Below are 19,506 nucleotides of genomic sequence, written 5' to 3' on the forward strand. Positions count from 1 at the left end.
ACAAATGTCGAGAATGGCCGAAATGTACATTTTTACAACTTTTTTTTTCCAAAAGGTATTCAAAAGAGTATAAAATGCTCCACGGACTCTGCAAAACAAAAGCGGATACTATAATGGAGGATACTATTTACGGCTGGAATACATTTGGTGGTTTACTTTTCAACGTAAGATATTTAACGAAGAAGGATAATCACAATAATAAATATGTATGTATAATTATAATAATTCTATATGTAAAATTTATTTTTAGGTATCTCAATCCTGTGAACGAATGTTGCTTCAGTGCACTTTCGGTGGTTATAAATTCAATTGCTCGCAAATATTTCGTCAAGTTCTAAGGGATGAGGGGATCTGTTGCACTTTCAATAGTCTGGATCCTGTCTTTCAATTTGTCAATGGGTCAGTTTGTTTTGAAGAAGTTTGCAAGAATATAGATACGCTGTACATTTATTTATTTGTATTTATAATTATTTCATTTACATTTTCCATTTGTTTATTGACACAGCTCCAAAGCATTTGGCTTTAACGTAAAATATCCGCCTGAATTCAAACCAGTGGCTTGGAGTTTGGAAAAGGGCTATCAGCAGCCTTTACCCAAATATTATTATCCCATGAGGGCGGTTGGTATTGGCCAATCACTCGGATTAAATATCATTCTAAATGTAGAAAGCGATGAGTATTATTGCTCGTCAGGAAATAGTATTGGCTTCAAAATAGCCGTACATGATCCGCACGAAGAGCCAACCGTACACGAAACGGGTGTATTGCTATCGGCTGGTTTTGAAACTGTAGTACGCATTACGCCTCGTAAATTAATTTCAGCAGACAAATTGCGTCAGTTGGATGTGAAAAGAAGGAATTGCATATTTGAAAATGAGTACAACTTAACATTCTTTGCACATTATACCGCTGATAATTGTATATACGAGTGTATAGTGGAAAATATGCGATCGCGTTGCGGTTGTGAGCCTTTCTATTTGACTTCATACAATTCGAAACTGGCAATTTGCACCCAAAAACATAGCGATTGTTTCGTAAATATTAAAGCAAGTAGAACTTGTGATAAATGTTGGCCCAACTGCGTTCGGAAGCGATACAGTACGAGTACATATTCAGCTAAGCTCGAAGATACTGGAATAGATATAAATAGTCCAATACTTAGTAACATGAGTATTGCTTATGTGCAGGATAATATTGCTATTGCGAAATTTTACTTTAAACAAGGTGTGTATGAGTGTACGAAGCAGGCGCCTTACTTCGGTTCGATTGATGTACTGTGTAAGTAGAAAGTATTCTTATGTATTTTTTTTACGTATGCAGTTTTATAGCCCATTAAATTTTAGTCGAATAATGTGCAAATTTCAAATCTCTAAAAAATCGCCTTGGTTTTTGAGAATTTTTTTTTTCGGACTGCCCTACGCATTTTTTCCATATAAAAAAATTTCAGATTTTTTATTTTTTTTTAATGAGAAAAAAAACAAATGCGTGGGACAGCATTCTCAAAAATCAATGCGAAAAAAGTTGAAACGACTAAAGAGCAGAACCCTCCTCACACATGGGCCAAGAATAGTAGCGGGAAATTCGTGACGTCTCAGCTTGCTTAATTTTTTGGCAACAATATAACAAGAAGTTTTGGATTTTTTTTATCGAAAAACCTTCCAGAAGATCCAAAAAAGTACTTTTTGCAGAATTGAAATCGGTTCAGCCGTCAGTACACGTGGTTCAAAGTTATGCCGTAACATACATGAAATAAAAGCTTGTAAAAATATCTATTCCGAAGAATTGATAAACTACCTACTTTTTTGAAGTCGGTTAAAAATAGAATAAGTTCCCAAAAATTAAATGAAATAAAATTCAAAATTTAAAGAAAATTAAATTAAAATGGGAAAAAATTTAATAATTTTCGTTGTTAGTGTTTCCGACAGGGAAGGAGTATTTGTATTTCGGAACGATTTTCCGTTATCCCTTGTCAAATTTGGTGTGGACACAAACCGGTTTCGGCGTTGTGCCATCTGCAGTGTAATTTTTCGTACGAAAAATATAAATAAAAGTAAAAAAAATTTATACGTTTATAAAAATTAAATGAAAGTAAGTTCTTTTTCTTTTTAAAGCAATAAAATCAAAGAATTGAAAAAATTTAATTTAAAAAAATACATCAAATAAGTTTCCAAAAATGAAATCAAGTTAAAAAAAATTTAAGGAAAACATTTAAAATTGCGTTTAAGGAATAGAACAGGTAATCAATTCCTTTGCTGTGGACTGAAGGAAGATGCGTTCTATATAAGGCAAATTTGAAGTGCGAAATTGAAATAAAATCACTTATCAAAATGTATCAAAAGTATGTAGATACTAAGTTATTTATGTATAAATATAAACATATGTAAAAGCACATATTTACTTCTCAAGCCAAGATTGAGTACTTACACCAATCCCTTTTATATTTTTCCAGCCAGCATTGGTGGTCTCATATCCATTTTCTTCGGCTTCAGTTTCATTTCGTTGGCCGAATTCATCTATTACATCTGCATGCGCCCGTTGCGTTCGATGATTTCAGAGAAACGTTCGGAAAAGGAAGTTTTTTTGCGCAAACCATGTCTACGATTAGCTAATCGACCCAAAACACGTTTTGTGAATCCTTACAAGCAACCGTCGTACAAATTAAAAACACAGAAGAGCCTCGCTTTACCACGAAAAGTGTGGCACATCAATGCTGGCAACCTTAGTTTGCCAAATCCAAATGGAGAACAAATGCAGTAGAAAGAAACCAAATCTAAATTTATCAATAATTACTTAGCAGCACTAATCACATAGCTTGTCCTTGAAATGAATATCCTTGCACTCGAATATGCTGAGTACTTAGCAAAGAGTGTACACAAAGCAACAGTAAATGTCAACTTATATTGATGATATCGCGTTTGTTTGTCAAATTCTAATATTTATCCTGTAAAATATTTAAGCCGAGCATGGCACTGCACAGAAGGAAGCGCGGAAGGAGGGTTACACAGGAGTTTCATCAAGTTTTAACAGTCATGGGTACGTATGTATGTACATACGTTCAGTCAAAATATACCAAGCCATATACTTAAATACGTATGGATGGGCATTAGGGTGATCCAAACTAACTATTTATTAAGACGAAAATTCTCCTATTTGAACCAATTTGTATTACAATTTTAAAAGGTGTCAGTGGGCAATTTCTTGTAGGACATTAAATTCTCAAAAAAGAATTGTCTTAGAGTCGATTGTATAGACTCAAAAATGTATATTCTTACAGGCATTGAAAGTCGAAAAAAGCAGAAATATGCAGTTTTAAGGCTTTATGATTGGAAACTTTCTTGCTAAATGAAGAAACTTACACTAAAATGATACAAAATAAGTAGAAAATTATTTCGAACTAGATTTGTCAGAGAAGAAAGAGTTTTAATCCATTTCTTAATTGGTATTGCATTTTTATGCATAAATTATTATTTTTGTGTTATTAATAAAATTCAGTTTACTCCAATTGTTTTTCGTCTTTCGTCAAAGTTCGATTATAATTTTACATCAACGCTATACCTTGTATAGCAATATCATAGCATACATATTTAATACACTTAATCGTCGCTAACCCAACAAAATTGAGAGAATTTAATGCTCTACAAGATTATGCCTAGAAACAAATTGCATCTCAAACGGTGCAATAGTTATAACATTTTTAATGAAAAAAAAAATGTTCATGTTATTTACATGGAAAATTTCAAATGCCCCAATGGAGAATTTTATTCTCTGTAAATAGGTCCTTTTAACACCGTAGATTCGTTAGGTTAGTTATTTTGGATCACCCTAATGTGCATACATATGTATGTATGAAAATTTACTATTCGAATCGCATGTTCGCAAACATTTTGCACACTTACTATAACTGATTTTGTATTTGCTCTCAGTCAACATGATTTTTGATGCCTCAACAGTTATTTAACTTTTTAATGCCTGACATACATACATACATACATACATATTTATGTACATACATACATACACTCATGGATATATGGTGTTTAAAATATAGCAACGCTAAAGCACTTAATTACATTTAGGAATTGGCAGCTTTTGACGCAACATGAAAATTTACGCAGAAGATCGCTTGGTCCAGTTGAAACCAAAATTCACTGCAGAAAAATCGAAACCTTTTGGTAATTTGTTAAAAAAGTGCCACTGGAAAATACATATGCTCTAAGCATTTAAATGTAATTTTTAGCTCGTCCAAAGGAAAAGAGCAGCGACTGCTCGAGCGAGGAAATTGAATTTGAACATCTCTGTTCTAAGCAGGCCGCAAAGAAGAGCCTAAAATATTATTTGCAAAATACAACATTGCATGGCTTAAAGTATATTGCCGAAGATAAAATAACATTGCCCGAAAGGTGAGTGTCTTTGTGTAGCAATATTTATGTGATCAGAAGCAATAACCGCCTAGGTCGACTTAAGAAAAAATTTAATTGTATATTCTGCAACTACTATTCCATGCGTTTGTGACACCTCCATCTTGCTAGCTAGGCTTTTTAAAAAGTTGTAGACGAAAATATTTTGGTATCGTCATAAGGTTAACTTTAAAATCCAAATGTTTAAAACGTTTTTTCTCGAATTCAGGTTTTTCGACTTAGGCGATTATTGCTTATTACAATAGATTTGCATTTAACTTTTTTGTATTAACCTAAGTACATATATAAGTAAAATATAGTCCACGATGCTTTTGGCAAATTTTTCTATAGTGGTGAAGTTTAGAAAATTTTAAGGAAATACTTTTCATTTGACCAATTCCAATACATACAAATGTTTATACAATTTTATATTTTCTACCCTAGAAAGGTACAAAAACTCGCCTACTTCGTACTTTAAGTACCGCATTACAAAAACGCTTTTAGACGAAATATGAGCTGGTAGCAGATAGGATTTCATATCATTGCTTTAAGATTTACATATCCGGATTTTTATTTGGCTTTTCGTTATTCGAGTTAGACTGGTTCGATTAAAGTTGTATTAAGCCGAATACAAAGCTCGCGACTCCTTACTTCTCTGTTTGAGAAGGGCTTTTGCAACAACGGCTTTCATTAACTGGTAAGGTATTGCCATACTTGGCCTAGTAGACGATCCTAAGACACTCGCTTTACCATGAATCCAAGGCCAGAATCGTAACATCCGTTCACGGATAGAAAACCACATGAAAGAAAATTACGCGACACGTCAGCCGTATAAGCCGAATGGGATTTAAGAAAAATGTGTTTTTACGTGACGAGTAATACGATATGGTATGTGACGATTCCAGCCTAGTTAGTTACCAAGAAAGCCACAGTATTTCGGAATCCACATCAATTGAAGGTTATTACATTCTGGCACGCTGTTTAGTACTGAAGAATTCTAACTTTTTCCAAGTCAGCTACCTTGAGCTAGCAATACTTACGATTGAAAAACTATTGCGCGACTCCAGACATCAGCTTGTCGCTTGTGGCCAAAAACAAAGGGTATTGTTTTGAAAATATTATAAGAACTGCAAAAAGTGGATGAATTTAATAGGAAATGATGTGCAATGTCTAATGAAGGGAGCTAATCCCAAACTTCGAGCTTTGGCGTACTCCAAAACCAAATAAGCAAATAAGTACTTAGATTAGCATTTGAAGGCTCATAGTTATACACTCTCAGAATACAATTTTTTTTTTGTTACTAGTCAATAAATTTGGACTTTGTACCAATTTTTTACCGATCAGTTTTTTTTTTCGTATACACACCTTACGTAGTTCGTTAACCAAACCACGAAAGTCACTGAAAAAATAGGCAGTGTTAACATTGTTTTCTTAAATGTTTATTTTTAAAGAAGCAGTCCATTATAAGGGGACGGCGGCTACAGGGATACCTTATAAGACGCTAAAACTTTTTCACTTCGCGGTGAACGAAATTTATTTTATACGGTACCAGAACGCGGAGTATTTATTGCGGAAGACTTTTCCAGGCCGTTTGATTTTTCAATTAAGGGATTTCTGTTGGCGCGAGATCGCCCGATCTGACGTCCCCTGAGTCTGAGTTTTCTGAGGTAAGACGTTTTCGAACTTCCTGCCGAGATAGGCCGACCTTCTACTCAGCAGGCAATATGCTACTAAAAGGGTAATAGGATTTGAATTTTTTTGACAGCAAAGAAAAATCGTATGATAGTTTTTGCGCCGCTCTGTACTTATATTCTTACAAGTGTCTCGATTGATGCCTCATTCGTTATTTCCACTGACTAATATTTTTAACGTTTTACTATTGTTCGTTCCAGAGCATTTTTCGGTTTTGCATTTATTGCTGTAATTATATTATCCTCTTACTTCATTTCTAACATCTACATGAAATGGTCCGTTACACCGATAATAATTTCGACAAGCGCCAAAGAAACGCTAGCTAGTGATGTTCCCTTTCCTGCTGTAACGATTTGTAATCTCAACCAGGCATCAAAGAGCAAAGTACAAGGCATTGCTGAGTAAGAATGCATTAATTCATAAAAAATATATAAATATTTGCTTATATATATATGTATGTATGTAGATATACCCTGCAAAAATTATGGGACTATTCTATAAAGAGAGTAGTGCATTAGCAAATAATGTGACTATAACCAGGGTTGCGAAAAAAAATACTTACCATCCACTTGAAAAAAAATCTACCAAATCTGGAATATATCTACCAATAACTTTTTTTAGTTAGTTTAACAAAATCTATACTTCTATTCCGATTTTTAGTTATTTCCAAAAAAAAAAATTAAATTTTTTATTAAGGAACTTTTTATTTAATTATGATATGGTATTTGAGATCATATTAAGGGCTTCGTGTCTCTCTCTCAAATCTCTCAAATTAATATATTAATCTCAAATTACGGCAATTGGATGGCTGACTGTACTGGGTACACGTATTGTACTTGAAAATTATTAAAACCTGAAATTGAGTACAATCATTTCTGAATACCGGTAAATTAAAATAGAACTTAGTACTTTTAAGCAACTATTCGACACTTTATAGTGAGTACATTGAATCAGTCCTGAGTACATGTGTCAAAGTGATGAATGGAATAGGGTATTTTTTTGTACTGAGTACTTTCGAGTTCTTCTAAGCATGATAAAAATATAGCAAGGTAGAACCGTTCTCTCAGTTTGTCGGCCATGATTTTTTTTGAAGTTTGCCTACATTTTAAAATCATATAAAAGTAAAAAGAAAAAAAATGAAACTGTTCAAAATTGTTGTTGCTTGAGATTGAAAATGAAAATGTGTGTGTGAATTTGTGAGTAAATTTAAAAATTAAATTGTTTGGAAACGTCAAGAATTTTAAAAGTAACTCTCAGCGGTTCTACCTTACTATATTTTTATCATGCTTCTAAGTTCGTAGCACTTTGAGTTCTTTTGTGAGTACTGAGTGCTTTGAAGTATCCAGTACCGATACTTTTGAAAATCGGATACAGACCATCCTTTTGAGAATCCAGTTCAGAGTACTTTCGGTTTTTACACTGCCCAACACTAATAAACATTAAGTGCTCCAGCTAGCTTAAAAAGAAAATAACAATTAAAAAAACTTCGGCTAAAGCTCGAATTTTTTACTCTGAATTTGGGTATACAGTTTTATAGCCCATGGAATTTTAGTATAACTAGCAATGTGCAAAAAAAAAGTTTTTTCTTAACAGCGGTCGTCCCTCGGCAGGCAATGGCAAACCTCCGAGTGTATTTTTTCCATGAAAAACAGCTTCTCATAAAAATACAATCGCCGTTCGGAATCGGCGTAAAACTGTAGGTCCCTCCGCTTTGTGTGACAACATCAAGGCGCACGCCACAAATCGGAGGAGAAGCTCGGCAAAACACTAACATATGTGTAAGCGCCAATCTATTATTATTATTAACAATGCGTATTTAAAAAATTCCGCTGCTTTTTTTTAAAATTGTGTGGTTTTTTATTTAACAATTGCCATTTTTCATATTAAGATAACCACGCAAAATAAAGCGGGAACGAAAAGTTTTATTGGTTTTCAAACCAAATACTTTAACAAAAATCTACCAAAATGAAAAGAAAATTACTATTTTAGCAACCCAAATTTTTTCTACCAATTTTTGGTAATAATTTAAGCACATTTTGAGAGAAACATATTTAGTTGACGTAACTAAACTCTTTTCTCAGTGTATTAGGGTCGTTCTTAAAAAACATGACCAATTGGTGTCCCCAGACTTTACTATTTTATATTTTGTTTCTTCAAAAAGAAAATAGAAAAATATCTGCATTTTTATAAATTATTATCGATTCTACGTAACTATATTATAAAAAAAAAATAATTAATTATCTGAAAATAACTTAAAAAATATTTTCAATGTCAAAGGTTTAGCAAAAACCTGTGTCCCGAGCCAATTTATAAAAATTTAATAGTTATTTTCAGTTGAAATAAAATTGAAAAAAAATAATATTTACAATTTTTGTTATTCAGTTTGTGTATATTAATACCATATATAGAACAGAATGATGAAAAATAATTTTTTTGTATAATTTTTATGAAGAAAATTTGTGTCCCCAGGTTTTGGTCCCCTCTGTTACGTCCACTCATTTTATTGAAAAATGTTTGTTAAACGTTATGACGCGTATATTTCTCTTATGCTTCTCCATCATAACTTAGCTAAAATCAACAAAATGTGTTTTGAACTGTTCAGTCTTGTTTAGTGCGTTGTTGAGTAAGGAACCCAATTGTATGCCGGGTACGTACCCTTATTCAGTGTCAACTCTGTTACTGTTGAAAAACGGTGAGTAAAGTGATTTTTTATTTATTTTATAATTTTTTTATAAATATTTTATGTACATTAATTAAGTGGACAAATAAATTCTCCAAAATTCGAATAAAAAGCTAAAATATGGTATTTTTGAGTTAATTTGTCCCCTCTGTTACCGGTCCACTCTGTGACTTATTAACTCCAAAAACTCCAAAAATTAAAAAAAATACTGCTGGTTATGGATTCCTATTATTGATACCATCCGTAACCACATGAGGCCAATTATAAACATATTTGGCCAACTTAATTTTTAAAAATTACAAAATTCAGAATGGTCATGTTTTTTAAGAACGACCCATTAGCTTAAGAAATATTAAGTTGGTATAGAAAACACAGAAATTGTCAAGCAGGCCCGAGTTGTACGGTTCGAACTTTTATGATTTTATTGTATTAAATAAAAAAAAAACCTACTATCGCTCTTCTTGTAGCGATTTCTTGTAGTTATCTCTTCGTAATACACGCTCGAACAAACGAGAACACTTCATTCCATATAAAAGGCCAAAAGTAGAATTAGTCGCAAGCTCCTTTGTGGTTTAGTCGCCTTTTTTGCAGGGTATCCAATGTAAATACTGTAATGACAAACATTTACATACGTACTTGTGTAGAAAAAATTTAAATTATTCACTGCTAATGAGTCTTTGCGGACAGAACGAGAGGGGCGAATGGTATAATGTACGCGGTACTTGGAGAAATTTCAAGGCCATACTGAACGCGGTAATTCGAAATGAAAGTTCGTTGGTCTCGTTTCTATTCTTCATAATTTGTAGGTTGCTCAACCGTGCGAAGAAATGCTCTTGTACTGCAGCTTCGGCGCAAAACGGGAAAATTGTTCGGCCATCTTTAATTCGGCATTAACCGATGATGGACTGTGTTGCACTTTTAATGCTTTGGATCCATATTTTATGCTGCGTAATTATAGGTAAGTGAAAGCTAAAAAGGTAACATTTGATTACATTGAACCCACTAAATAATAGCAAGCGCCTCTGCACACTCAGCTTCAGCCGGGTTTAGGTTCAGATAGAATAAAAAAAATTTACCTTTTGCAAATTCGAAAAGATGCCAGAAATAAAAATTGTTTCGGAAAAACGCACGGAAGCCAAACTAACAGTTTCATTGCTTTACCGCAAATAAACATTATTTTAAGCTTTTGAAACCAAAAAGTTACAAAGTAGGGGATGCTTAAGGTATGCCACGCGCCGTAATGCGGTAAAGTCTTAAATTTGTCAACGTAAAATAACGTTTAACATGTTCTTAGGACATTTGCAGACACATTAAAATATTTGGAAACTATTATTTTATACAGCAAAATTTTACAACTTTAAGACATTGCACTATAGGATAATTGGTAAATTTGTTTGGCAAAAATTAATTATGGCCAAACAAGTAGATAATTTAAAAAAAAAAACAGTTCGTAAATTTTTCCAAACAAAAAAAAAAACTTAAACCTTGACGTCCAAAATGGTCTAAAGTGATCAATATTTTATTTGTGGTTTTATAGAAAAAGTTTGAATGCAGTTTTTTCTAAATATTTTTTTATTAAATTATTGGTGGAAATTGGTTTTGACAGAAAGCACTTGAGCATGTTCCAAATGGAGATGTACATACATATATCATTTTATTATTCGCGCTACTACAAAGAGCAAAGCACTGGCGAGCCATTCCAGAGACCCGAGACCTAAAAAGCGGAATTTGTTTCGTATTCTTTAACTCATTAATTTTGTCTTTTTATTTTTAGTAAAATTTTAAGATTTTGTTGTTATAAAAAGATATAAAAAGATTTATATTTAATTTTTAGAAACTTGTATTTTGTGTTTTTTCTTTTTAGATATATTTAGTTTTTCTTTTATAATTTATGTTTCTTTAAGTTTTTAGATTTTATTTGTTTAAACAGATTTTTTTTTTTAAATTTAAAATAATTTGTAGAAAAAGTTTTTTCGGTTTTTTAATATAATTTTTTCTGTTTTCAATCGATTTTTAGGTTATATTGTCATAAACATACATTTTTAAATTTCACTAATTTTTAGAAACTTAAGTATATTTTTTTAATTAGTTATTTAAATTTTTTTCTAATTTCATTTTCTCGAAATTTAAAATTTTTTTTTTTAAAAGGAAGATATTTTTTCACTTAATTTCATTTTTGGAAACAAAAACAATTTATGTTTTTCTCTTTTTTATTGACTTTTTTGTTTTATTTAATTTTCTTTTAATTATTAGCTTTTATTATTATAAAACGACTTTTAATTTAATTAAATTTTTAGAAATGTATTTAGCTTATTTTTTCTCTTTTTTAAATTTATTTCTCGCTTTTTTTAATTCGCCTTAAAATGCATATATTTTTTTTTAATTTGATATAATTTTTAGAAAAGTTATTGCCAAAAGACAAATAGAAGAAAGCTACGACCTCCCAGTTAGCAGATCTTTCAATTAGTCTTTCGAAAGACAGAAAAGAGATTTCAAGATACATACATAGTTCCCGGAATTGGCTGTGGTGAGTTAATGTTAGTTTTTACTTAATTTTTAATATAATGACAATTGTACTATAAAATATGTAAAGTCTCATTGCACTAATGAAAAATTAATCAATGAATCAATGAGTTGAAAAAGTTGCCAGAACTTCCTTGTTAACAGGCAGCAAAAAAACGAGCATCTAATTTGTTTCGGTTTACTGAATTTGTTTTCTTTTTAATATAAAAGAGATACTCGATATACGTAGCTAACGGTATTTTTTTGGAAAAATGCACAAATAGCATTAATATTTAGTTGGGTTGAGAATAATCATAGTTTCTCACGAACCAATTAAGAAGAATATATAGGATGATTCAGTATTGTTTCATGCGCTGTGTGGAAAGTGGCACCGTCCATGTCCTCTCATCAAGGAGATGAAAAGTTTATCATGATAAGGTTTACGGTTCAACGTATCAGCGTTGCCGGCATCATTTTCGAAGGAGTATGGTCCGATGACTCCGCCAGCCCAAAACCGACACCCAATAGTGACTCGTTATAGGCGCATAATTTTTTCTGCAAGGGTGCAGTCTTGCTCGTTGACGTATCCGTTAGATAAAAATGTGCTTTATCGCTCACTATGATTTTTTCGAAAAATCGGCATTAACGTTTTTATCACTTTTACGGGTTCTTCAACTGAGTATCGCTCCATGACTAAGTTTACCAAAGCCTGTAATTGTCTTAAAAAAATATACTTATGTAAAATATTAACGTATCACAAATAATTGCTTTCAAAGATCTGCATCACCCTTTTATCACCCTATATCATACCTCTCATACCGACGATACTCTTTATCGTTGCTAATTCTTCAAGCAGTTCTGTTAACATTTAAGGTACATCTTATTTTATGTAACACTCAAAAACTTATTCAACCTTTAAAAAATGTATGTATGTCCAGTTACAATTAGGGAGTTCACAAGGTGTTGCATACTGTCGCATTGTAGTATGTCGTAAACTTTGAAAGCTTATATAAATGTCTGGAGGACTTGAAACTACAATCAACTATTTTTTAACACTGTGAAAATTCATAAAATGACTTTTATGCTATCTTGCAACGATCTTTACATATTTTGAACCGTTTAAAGTTTACGACAACAGACAACACCTTGTGAACTCCCTAAATGACGCCTTGTGAATCACCCAATTGTAAAATGTTTTTTGTTTTTTTTTTCTGTACACTCAAGCGAGGATGATCGCATCTCGCCGAAATCTTCGAACCATTTGGTACCCATATACTGGACGCCAGAAAGAGGTTACGCTGGTGATTTGCCTAAAAACTTCTACCCACGTATGCCTGGTGGCACCGGAAGTCGTTTAGGTTTGACTGTTGTTTTGAACTCTTCTGCCTTGGAGTATTACTGCACAAAATCTAAAAGCATCGGATTTAAGGTAAGTCTTGAGTAGAAAATAAATTTCCCCAGTCCCGTAAAAAATTGTTCATTCAACATCCTCATAAGATTCTGGTACATAATCCCGCCGAGCTGCCAAGGGTTAGCAATTATGGTTTCCTAGTGACGGCCGGACGTGAAGCTCGTGTACCCATTGAGCCCATCTATGAGAACGCTGTGCCCTCAATACGCGCCATACACAAGGAGCGTCGTCGTTGCCTCTTCTCCGATGAGGGCGATTTAACCTATTACCGAACGTACTCGCGCAGGAATTGCGAAATTGAGTGCGAGGCGAAAATTTTAATTGACAAATGTGATTGTGTACTCTACTATTTGCCTCGCATTAATGGCTCAGCGCGCATTTGTGGGCCCAACGACAACGCGTGCACGAATGAGGTGCTGACGAAAATCGAATCGTTAGATAAGAAATTGACTTGCTCCAGTTGTTGGCCAGCATGCTTTGAATTGAGCTACAAAGCAATGGTCACTGCGACCACCATTACGCCGGGAAAATTCTTAACCTTTGATGACCTGCCGCTTGATCTATTCAGCGATGCCACCAACTACGCAGAGATATCTATAGTTAATTTTTATTATCTATCGCATATACTACGCACCACAACTAAGTCGGAAATGTTTGGATTTACAGATTTTGTTTGTACGTTTTTTCGAACTAAATTTAATTTTCTTGTTTTTTAAATGGTGCTAACAAAATTTTTCTTATTTCCTATGCATAGCTAGCACTGGTGGAATTTTGGGCCTATTTATGGGATTCAGCGTTTTCTCAATCATCGAAATTATTTATTACGTCACTTTACGTCCATACTGTGCTAGCCGCACCGTGGATGTGTCACGTCGTCGTCGCCGCCATAAGCACATGAAAGTAATTTTTTTTAGTACTTCTTTTTCGGCGTTGCGCATATTTCCTTGATTAATGAAATAATTCATCGTTTCAGTGGTTGCATAGCATTAAATGCAGAGTCCGACCGGGAAAATATGATGGCAGCTCAAGGTTCTGGCAGAATGATACGGAACAAACGAAGGCTATCAAGCATAAAAATTATCGAAATAATTTAAATCATATTTTACTGCATCATAAAAATAACCAACTTAATAATAATGATGATGGCGCACAACTGTATCCCTATTTGGAGTGAAGGCGAAATTACAAAAGGGCAAAAATATGGATGATCCATAATTAATTTAGAGCATAAAAATTTGTTTTTCCTAAGCACCCAAACAATGTATGCACTGATGTTTTGGTAAATGTTTGTTTGCCGTGTTGTAGTGGAAATGTTTTGCATAAGTAAATTTTGCTTAAGTAAGTAAACATAAAATAAATTGTTCTCACAGCTTTCTGCACCATAAAATAATTCACTTTGGATGTTTTTAAATTATGTGGTTATGATTACCTATATCAAAAGATTTATTTTTCTTGATTTTGAAACCATGACTGAATTGAGTTAGATAAAATTGATTAGGTTGGATTTATTATCTTAATAAGCTGCATATATATGTATGTATTTTGGAAAAAAGATCCACTAAGAATATTAATGGTTTCATCTTCATAATGTCTATGTATGGTTAAACATTTGACGCTCACATTTCTGTAAACTGTTTTGTCATCTGAGGTGATTTTTTTCAAAAATTTCTTTAAGAAACTATTTTGATCCATTTTTAGAGGTATTTCTAAATTAATTATTATTAAAAGCCTTATGATCCGATCTGGCTTATATTCGATAAATGTATTGGTATCGTAACGGGAAATATTTATGCGAAGAAATTTGCGCGCCAAGTGTCTCGGGAGTCGAACTATTCCTAAAAAAGGCTCATATTTGAGATTTATATACATATATTGGAAAGGATAATACTATTACAAAACAGAGACGCCGGGTGGTACTGGAGTCAAGTTATTACTAAAAATCCTCAAGTGAGAAAAAGTGCCGTGAATGTCGATTACATCTGCATCCTGTACGGCCGAGTATTTATGTCGATCTCCTACGAGTACCGATTGGCCCAATGGACGTGAATTGCCAATATTACTGTGGGTTAAAGCTTCATTCGAAGACACCAGGATTGAGTTGTCCAGGGGTCAATCTCAAATGACCCCCGTTAAATCAACCATTAGAACCATTGATCTCCTTAATAAGGCATTTAGGGTATTTCGACTGAAATAAGTCTATTGCATATTGGATTTCTGTAGAGCAACGATACTCATCCACCTACTTTACTATACAGTTTCAAGGAGAGATTCACAAAAGAACCGGATCATTGTTGCTGCCAGGGACTGAAGAGAAAAAGTTCTTTCATTGTGCGATTAATCGAGCTGTGCAATGCCAATGAATTTCAGAACTTCATGGATATACACTTTGGTTAGGTTATTCAAGACGGCAATGTAAATATGCCTTCTGACAACCACCAAACCGTAATCGTGAACGTGAATTGTTGGGGAAAATGTTGCACCAAAGTGTTTTACAGTTCGCCGGGTCTGCTAGTTTATATGTATAAAATTTTTTAAACAAAATAATACGAGTATTCCTTTTTTTCCATTTAGAAAAATCGTACGGTGTGAGAGTTTAGCATTTAAAATTTTGTTTGAACCACCCCAATGGACTGAATTATGTTAGTTTAGTGAATCATTTAAGTAGTTTTGTTCACACAATTAATTGGTTTCTTTATATGGAAATAGTAAAAAAACTACCACCCAAAATACATACATGAACTTAATTAAATTGTAATTTAAATTACTACAATCGCCAATTAATTTCTGAGTACAGAAAAAAATATACGAAAGTTTTGCGTTTTACGCATCAAAAATTTATCAAAAGTAAAATTTATTAATGAATAATTACCTGGTATTTTTGGGTGTGCTATTTACTGTAGACGAAAATAAACTTAGGGGACTCAAAATAATGACATTGATGCTATTTTTGGAAAGTTTTTAATAAACGTTTTATAGAAAATTAAGAAAATTAGTCATATTTTGTCCCACTTTCGTGTTCAAGGTACCATAGGAAACGTTGGTACTTGCTCCCATTTTAAGTCACATTTAATTATTACTGAAGCAACTCAGTGAGAGCGAAGAAAAAAATGTTTATTGGTCCAAAAAGTAGTGGGTAGGTACTGTGGGTAATGGTACATCAGTCGGAGACCGCAAAAAACTCCGGAAGCATTGTCTGGAGGATGCGCCAGACTACGCCGAGTATGCTTTGAAGTGCCTACAATGAGGCGATTTAAAAAAAAACGTTCAATTGATGCTGGTTGCATTTTTTGAAAATGAAACGAAAAAGCAGACAGTTTCTAACTTGTTTGCCAAAGCCACTTCTAAATCTTCAAGGTAAACTTTGACTAGATTTCCTGCTTTTAGTTAAATTTCACCGGGTTCCATGGATGTCAGATTAATAAAAAATCCAAATCCATTCGCAAGCAGATATTCTGTTAGTCAATGATGAGATCAATTGGTCCAAGACTGGAAGATAAGCAATCACTCGAGATTTTCCCGTGATGATTGTTCTAGAGTAGGCTGTTTTCCATAATCGAGCTTTTTTTTATTCGTCCTGGGTTTATTCTTGAATAACGCGTTGTTTTCAATTTTGCACGTACACTCTGCTGGCTTCACCTTACAATCGGATTCGGATATATTTCAAGGTCTTCATATAACCAATGCTTAAACAAAGTTCAAATCATTCATTTGCTGCTAATTCTGGAGTCATCCTACACGAATTGAACATTTTTAATGGATCCTTTTTGTATAGCGCTTCATTCATCAGCTTTTTCTTTAAGGTTGTGAGAGGTGACGAATCTATTTAAAAACTACTTAGATACATATCATTCCGATATAATACATTACCCTGCATTGTTGGCATATACTGGCTGTACATAAGTATGTACATATGTCTGGGAGTATAAATGTATGTATATCTACATATAATGGTATACCATATACATATGTATATGTACATAAATACAAAATTTTGCAACCATATTGTTCCATTTTGGTCACAGCGTTGGCCATGGCTTTCAAAACAATGCACCAGTGATATTATCGCCTGTCAAATCGAAATTGACACCCAATTAGTGAGTATGCCATAGTAATAGTTACGCAGCTTTGATTAGAAAGTTTTCCACTCTGTATGAGCATACATATGTACATACATACATCAGCGCTTAAGGTGAAGGGAAAGGCCGCACAAAAGCTCAAACGCTAAGGAATCCAAAGTGGTTAGCAAACAGCTTGAATACTTGCTATATGCATGCATGTACATACACTAGTTTATATATAAATGAAAATACATATGTATGTACGGGTAAACTGCATGTACATTAGGGTGGCCCAACTTTTTTACCAGCCACCATCCAGAGTTGAAGAATATCGAAAAGAAGGAGAGCCGTTTTTTTATACCCGAGCGCACTTGTGCACAAGGGTATAATACCTTTGTTCACATAACTGTCCGTCCGTCTGTGCAGACGATAACTCGAGTAAAAATTGAGATATCTTAACGAAACTTGGTACGTGCACTTCTTTGGGGAGTAGGACGGATGGTATTGAAAATGGGAAAAATCGGACAATAACGACGCCCACATCCCATATAACGGTAATTTAAAGAAATACGAAATCTTTGATAAATCAGTATTTATATAGCGAAAAATACGTTTGTGATAAAATTTTGGAAAATGGAAAGAAATGACTTATAACTACATATATAAATTTATCTCATTAAGTCTAAATGAGGGGTAAACCCTTAGCATGTACGGTAGTTTTCGTAAAGGTAAAAACTACTCCGCCCGAACTTAGATTTTTGTACTTGCCGGTTAATATTTAACCGTGTCGACGGTGCTTTGAAATTTTCCATATATATATTAATGATAAAAATAGAAAACATTTTTTTTAGATCCGTTTTATTTTTAATCCGCTTCAGAATTCTTAAAAACAAAATTACGATGCATATTTATTCAATTTCAAAATTTTACTAACAACTTTTTCAAAACCGCTAATGTTGGACCGTGTTCTTCTTCTCGTACCAATCGAAAATCGTCAAATTTTCCTATCACTTTCTATACAAAAATTTAAAATTTTCCATTCGTACGAAAACAAGAAGTACGCCTCCTTATATAATGTTTTACAAGTATCTTATGTGTCCGTAAGCAAATCACACACATTAGAAAAAAAAGTTATTAAAATTTAAGTGTGCGTCATAATTTTATTTCTTTTATATTTCTTATTCAAAAAATATATATACATATATTTATTTTCAACGATGCTATAGCAATTTTGCGAAAAAACCGCAAAAGCTGCACCGTTAAATATTATTATTGATTTTCCGGTGGTATTTTTTTGACCACCCGAATGTATGCACACAATTACATATGTTAAAATGTACCTATATTCGGTTAATCTGTCATATTTAATGTATGTACATATGCATGTATGCCATTGTGACCTTATCGAATCGGCGAAATCTCTCTGAAAATAGCCGCCACTTATGTATGTATTTATTGTATGCTCATCACGTGCGCCATTAGCCTTAAATGTAGAATTGTGGAAATAGTAATGAGCTAGCAACCTAATATTTCATAAAAAGTTTTCAATTATTATTTACATATGTTTAAAATGGTTTATTAGATCTTTTCACTAAATTTACGAGTTCATAAATATGTTCGAAGGTTATTCTGATTATGAACGTTATCGCTCTAGTTATGCATTCTAGGCAACGTCTCTATTTTTCCCCAAAAATCTACATCGACTACTGTGGTTCTGACGGCCTCAAATCCGGCGAATATTTATCATAATCGTAAGTTGAATTGCCACCAAAATCCTTTGCCAGAACGTTCAAAGTAAAAGTATTTAGGTCTGTTTCCATTGTTTCATGGTAGAAAATTGTTCGTCATTTCAATGCCTAGTGGAAATTCGGCGTTAGCGAATTTTCTTTCGTAAATCATTTTTTCAGTTTCTTTATTTTTGTAATTTACTCAAATATCTAAGCATACGTATTTTCGGCTGCTATTATTTTAGGCTCTAGCATAAGAGGATGGTTTATTCATTTGTGCATACATACATACATACGTACATATGTGCATGATATGTAACTAAGTAATTGCCTGCAAGTACTGACGAGCACACACTTTTCCTCAATTCTCGGCAGGTAGGCTGCTATTTTAAATGTAAACAAAAATATACTCATACGCATTTAAAAATCGTGTAGCTAAACGCTGAAGAAATTCCGTTTATATTTGCTTTTGTCTACCACCTGACGCCAAGAGATTTGAGTTCATTGTTGCTGACCGGAAAGTTTCGTTTAATTGTATAAAGGGTAGCAATAGGCCGTTATTTTCTGGGCAATATTTTGCATATTGACTGCTGAATTATAAATCCGTATAAGTACTTACATACATACACATATGCATACATATGCCTGCAAGTATGTATGTATGCATGCGTATTCTTATATGCCAATTTGCTGGAATTTAATTTATGTTAGCTTTTATGGTAACATAAAATGATCCAGAATTTTCTTGCCACGAATATATATGTACATTAGACCGCAACACCTTACAAGCAAACAAAAAAAAAAGTTGGTTCACCTTAGGTACACCCCTGAGTTTAAAGTATTTTTGTAAGGCAAATAAAAAAATTTAATTTTTTTGCTGAACCTAGGGAAACCTTCGGTGACACCTTAATTTGTTAATATTGTTTTTGTTTTTTTTGTTTTTTTTTTAATACTCGTAGTTATACTAGACTAATCAAAATACTACCTGAGTACAAGTTTAAAAATTTGTGGCGAGCTTTAATTTATCCACATTAAGGTG

General features: G+C 33.1%; 2 protein-coding genes across 2 annotated transcripts; both read left to right on the plus strand.

Annotated features, from left to right (window-relative positions):
* The first annotated feature begins 113 nt into the window (after positions 1–113).
* LOC118753808 (pickpocket protein 28-like) lies at positions 114–2,757 on the plus strand. Its single transcript, XM_036488681.1, has 4 exons — positions 114–164; positions 251–399; positions 506–1,278; positions 2,450–2,757. The coding sequence occupies exons 1-4, from the start codon at positions 114–116 to the stop codon at positions 2,755–2,757; spliced, it is 1,281 nt and encodes a 426-aa protein (XP_036344574.1).
* Positions 2,758–4,094: 1,337 nt separating this feature from the next.
* On the plus strand, positions 4,095–13,856 carry LOC118753809 (pickpocket protein 28-like). Its single transcript, XM_036488682.1, has 9 exons — positions 4,095–4,172; positions 4,238–4,400; positions 6,290–6,490; positions 9,414–9,522; positions 9,576–9,727; positions 12,496–12,700; positions 12,769–13,357; positions 13,437–13,582; positions 13,656–13,856. Exons 1-9 carry the CDS (start codon positions 4,100–4,102, stop codon positions 13,854–13,856), a joined length of 1,839 nt encoding a protein of 612 aa, XP_036344575.1. The 5' UTR covers positions 4,095–4,099.
* Positions 13,857–19,506: the final 5,650 nt, after the last annotated feature.

Source organism: Rhagoletis pomonella, unplaced genomic scaffold, assembly GCF_013731165.1.
Source record: "Rhagoletis pomonella isolate Grant_MI unplaced genomic scaffold, Rhpom_1.0 Rhpom_scaffold_02874, whole genome shotgun sequence".
In the NCBI taxonomy this organism is placed as follows: Eukaryota; Metazoa; Arthropoda; class Insecta; order Diptera; family Tephritidae; genus Rhagoletis; species Rhagoletis pomonella.

What these genes read in the sequence shown, in the direction of transcription:
- LOC118753808 (XM_036488681.1), top strand. Translation starts at nt 114, where the DNA reads ATGGAGGATACTATTTACGGCTGGAATACATTTGGTGGTTTACTTTTC. An exon ending in GTCTTTCAATTTGTCAATGG is followed by an intron (nt 400 to 505) that starts GTCAGTTTGTTT and finishes TTATTGACACAG; the next exon opens with CTCCAAAGCATTTGGCTTTA. An exon ending in CGGTTCGATTGATGTACTGT is followed by an intron (nt 1,279 to 2,449) that starts GTAAGTAGAAAG and finishes ATATTTTTCCAG; the next exon opens with CCAGCATTGGTGGTCTCATA.
- LOC118753809 (XM_036488682.1), top strand. Translation starts at nt 4,100, where the DNA reads ATGAAAATTTACGCAGAAGATCGCTTGGTCCAGTTGAAACCAAAATTC. An exon ending in AAAATAACATTGCCCGAAAG is followed by an intron (nt 4,401 to 6,289) that starts GTGAGTGTCTTT and finishes TGTTCGTTCCAG; the next exon opens with AGCATTTTTCGGTTTTGCAT. An exon ending in TTTATGCTGCGTAATTATAG is followed by an intron (nt 9,728 to 12,495) that starts GTAAGTGAAAGC and finishes TGTACACTCAAG; the next exon opens with CGAGGATGATCGCATCTCGC.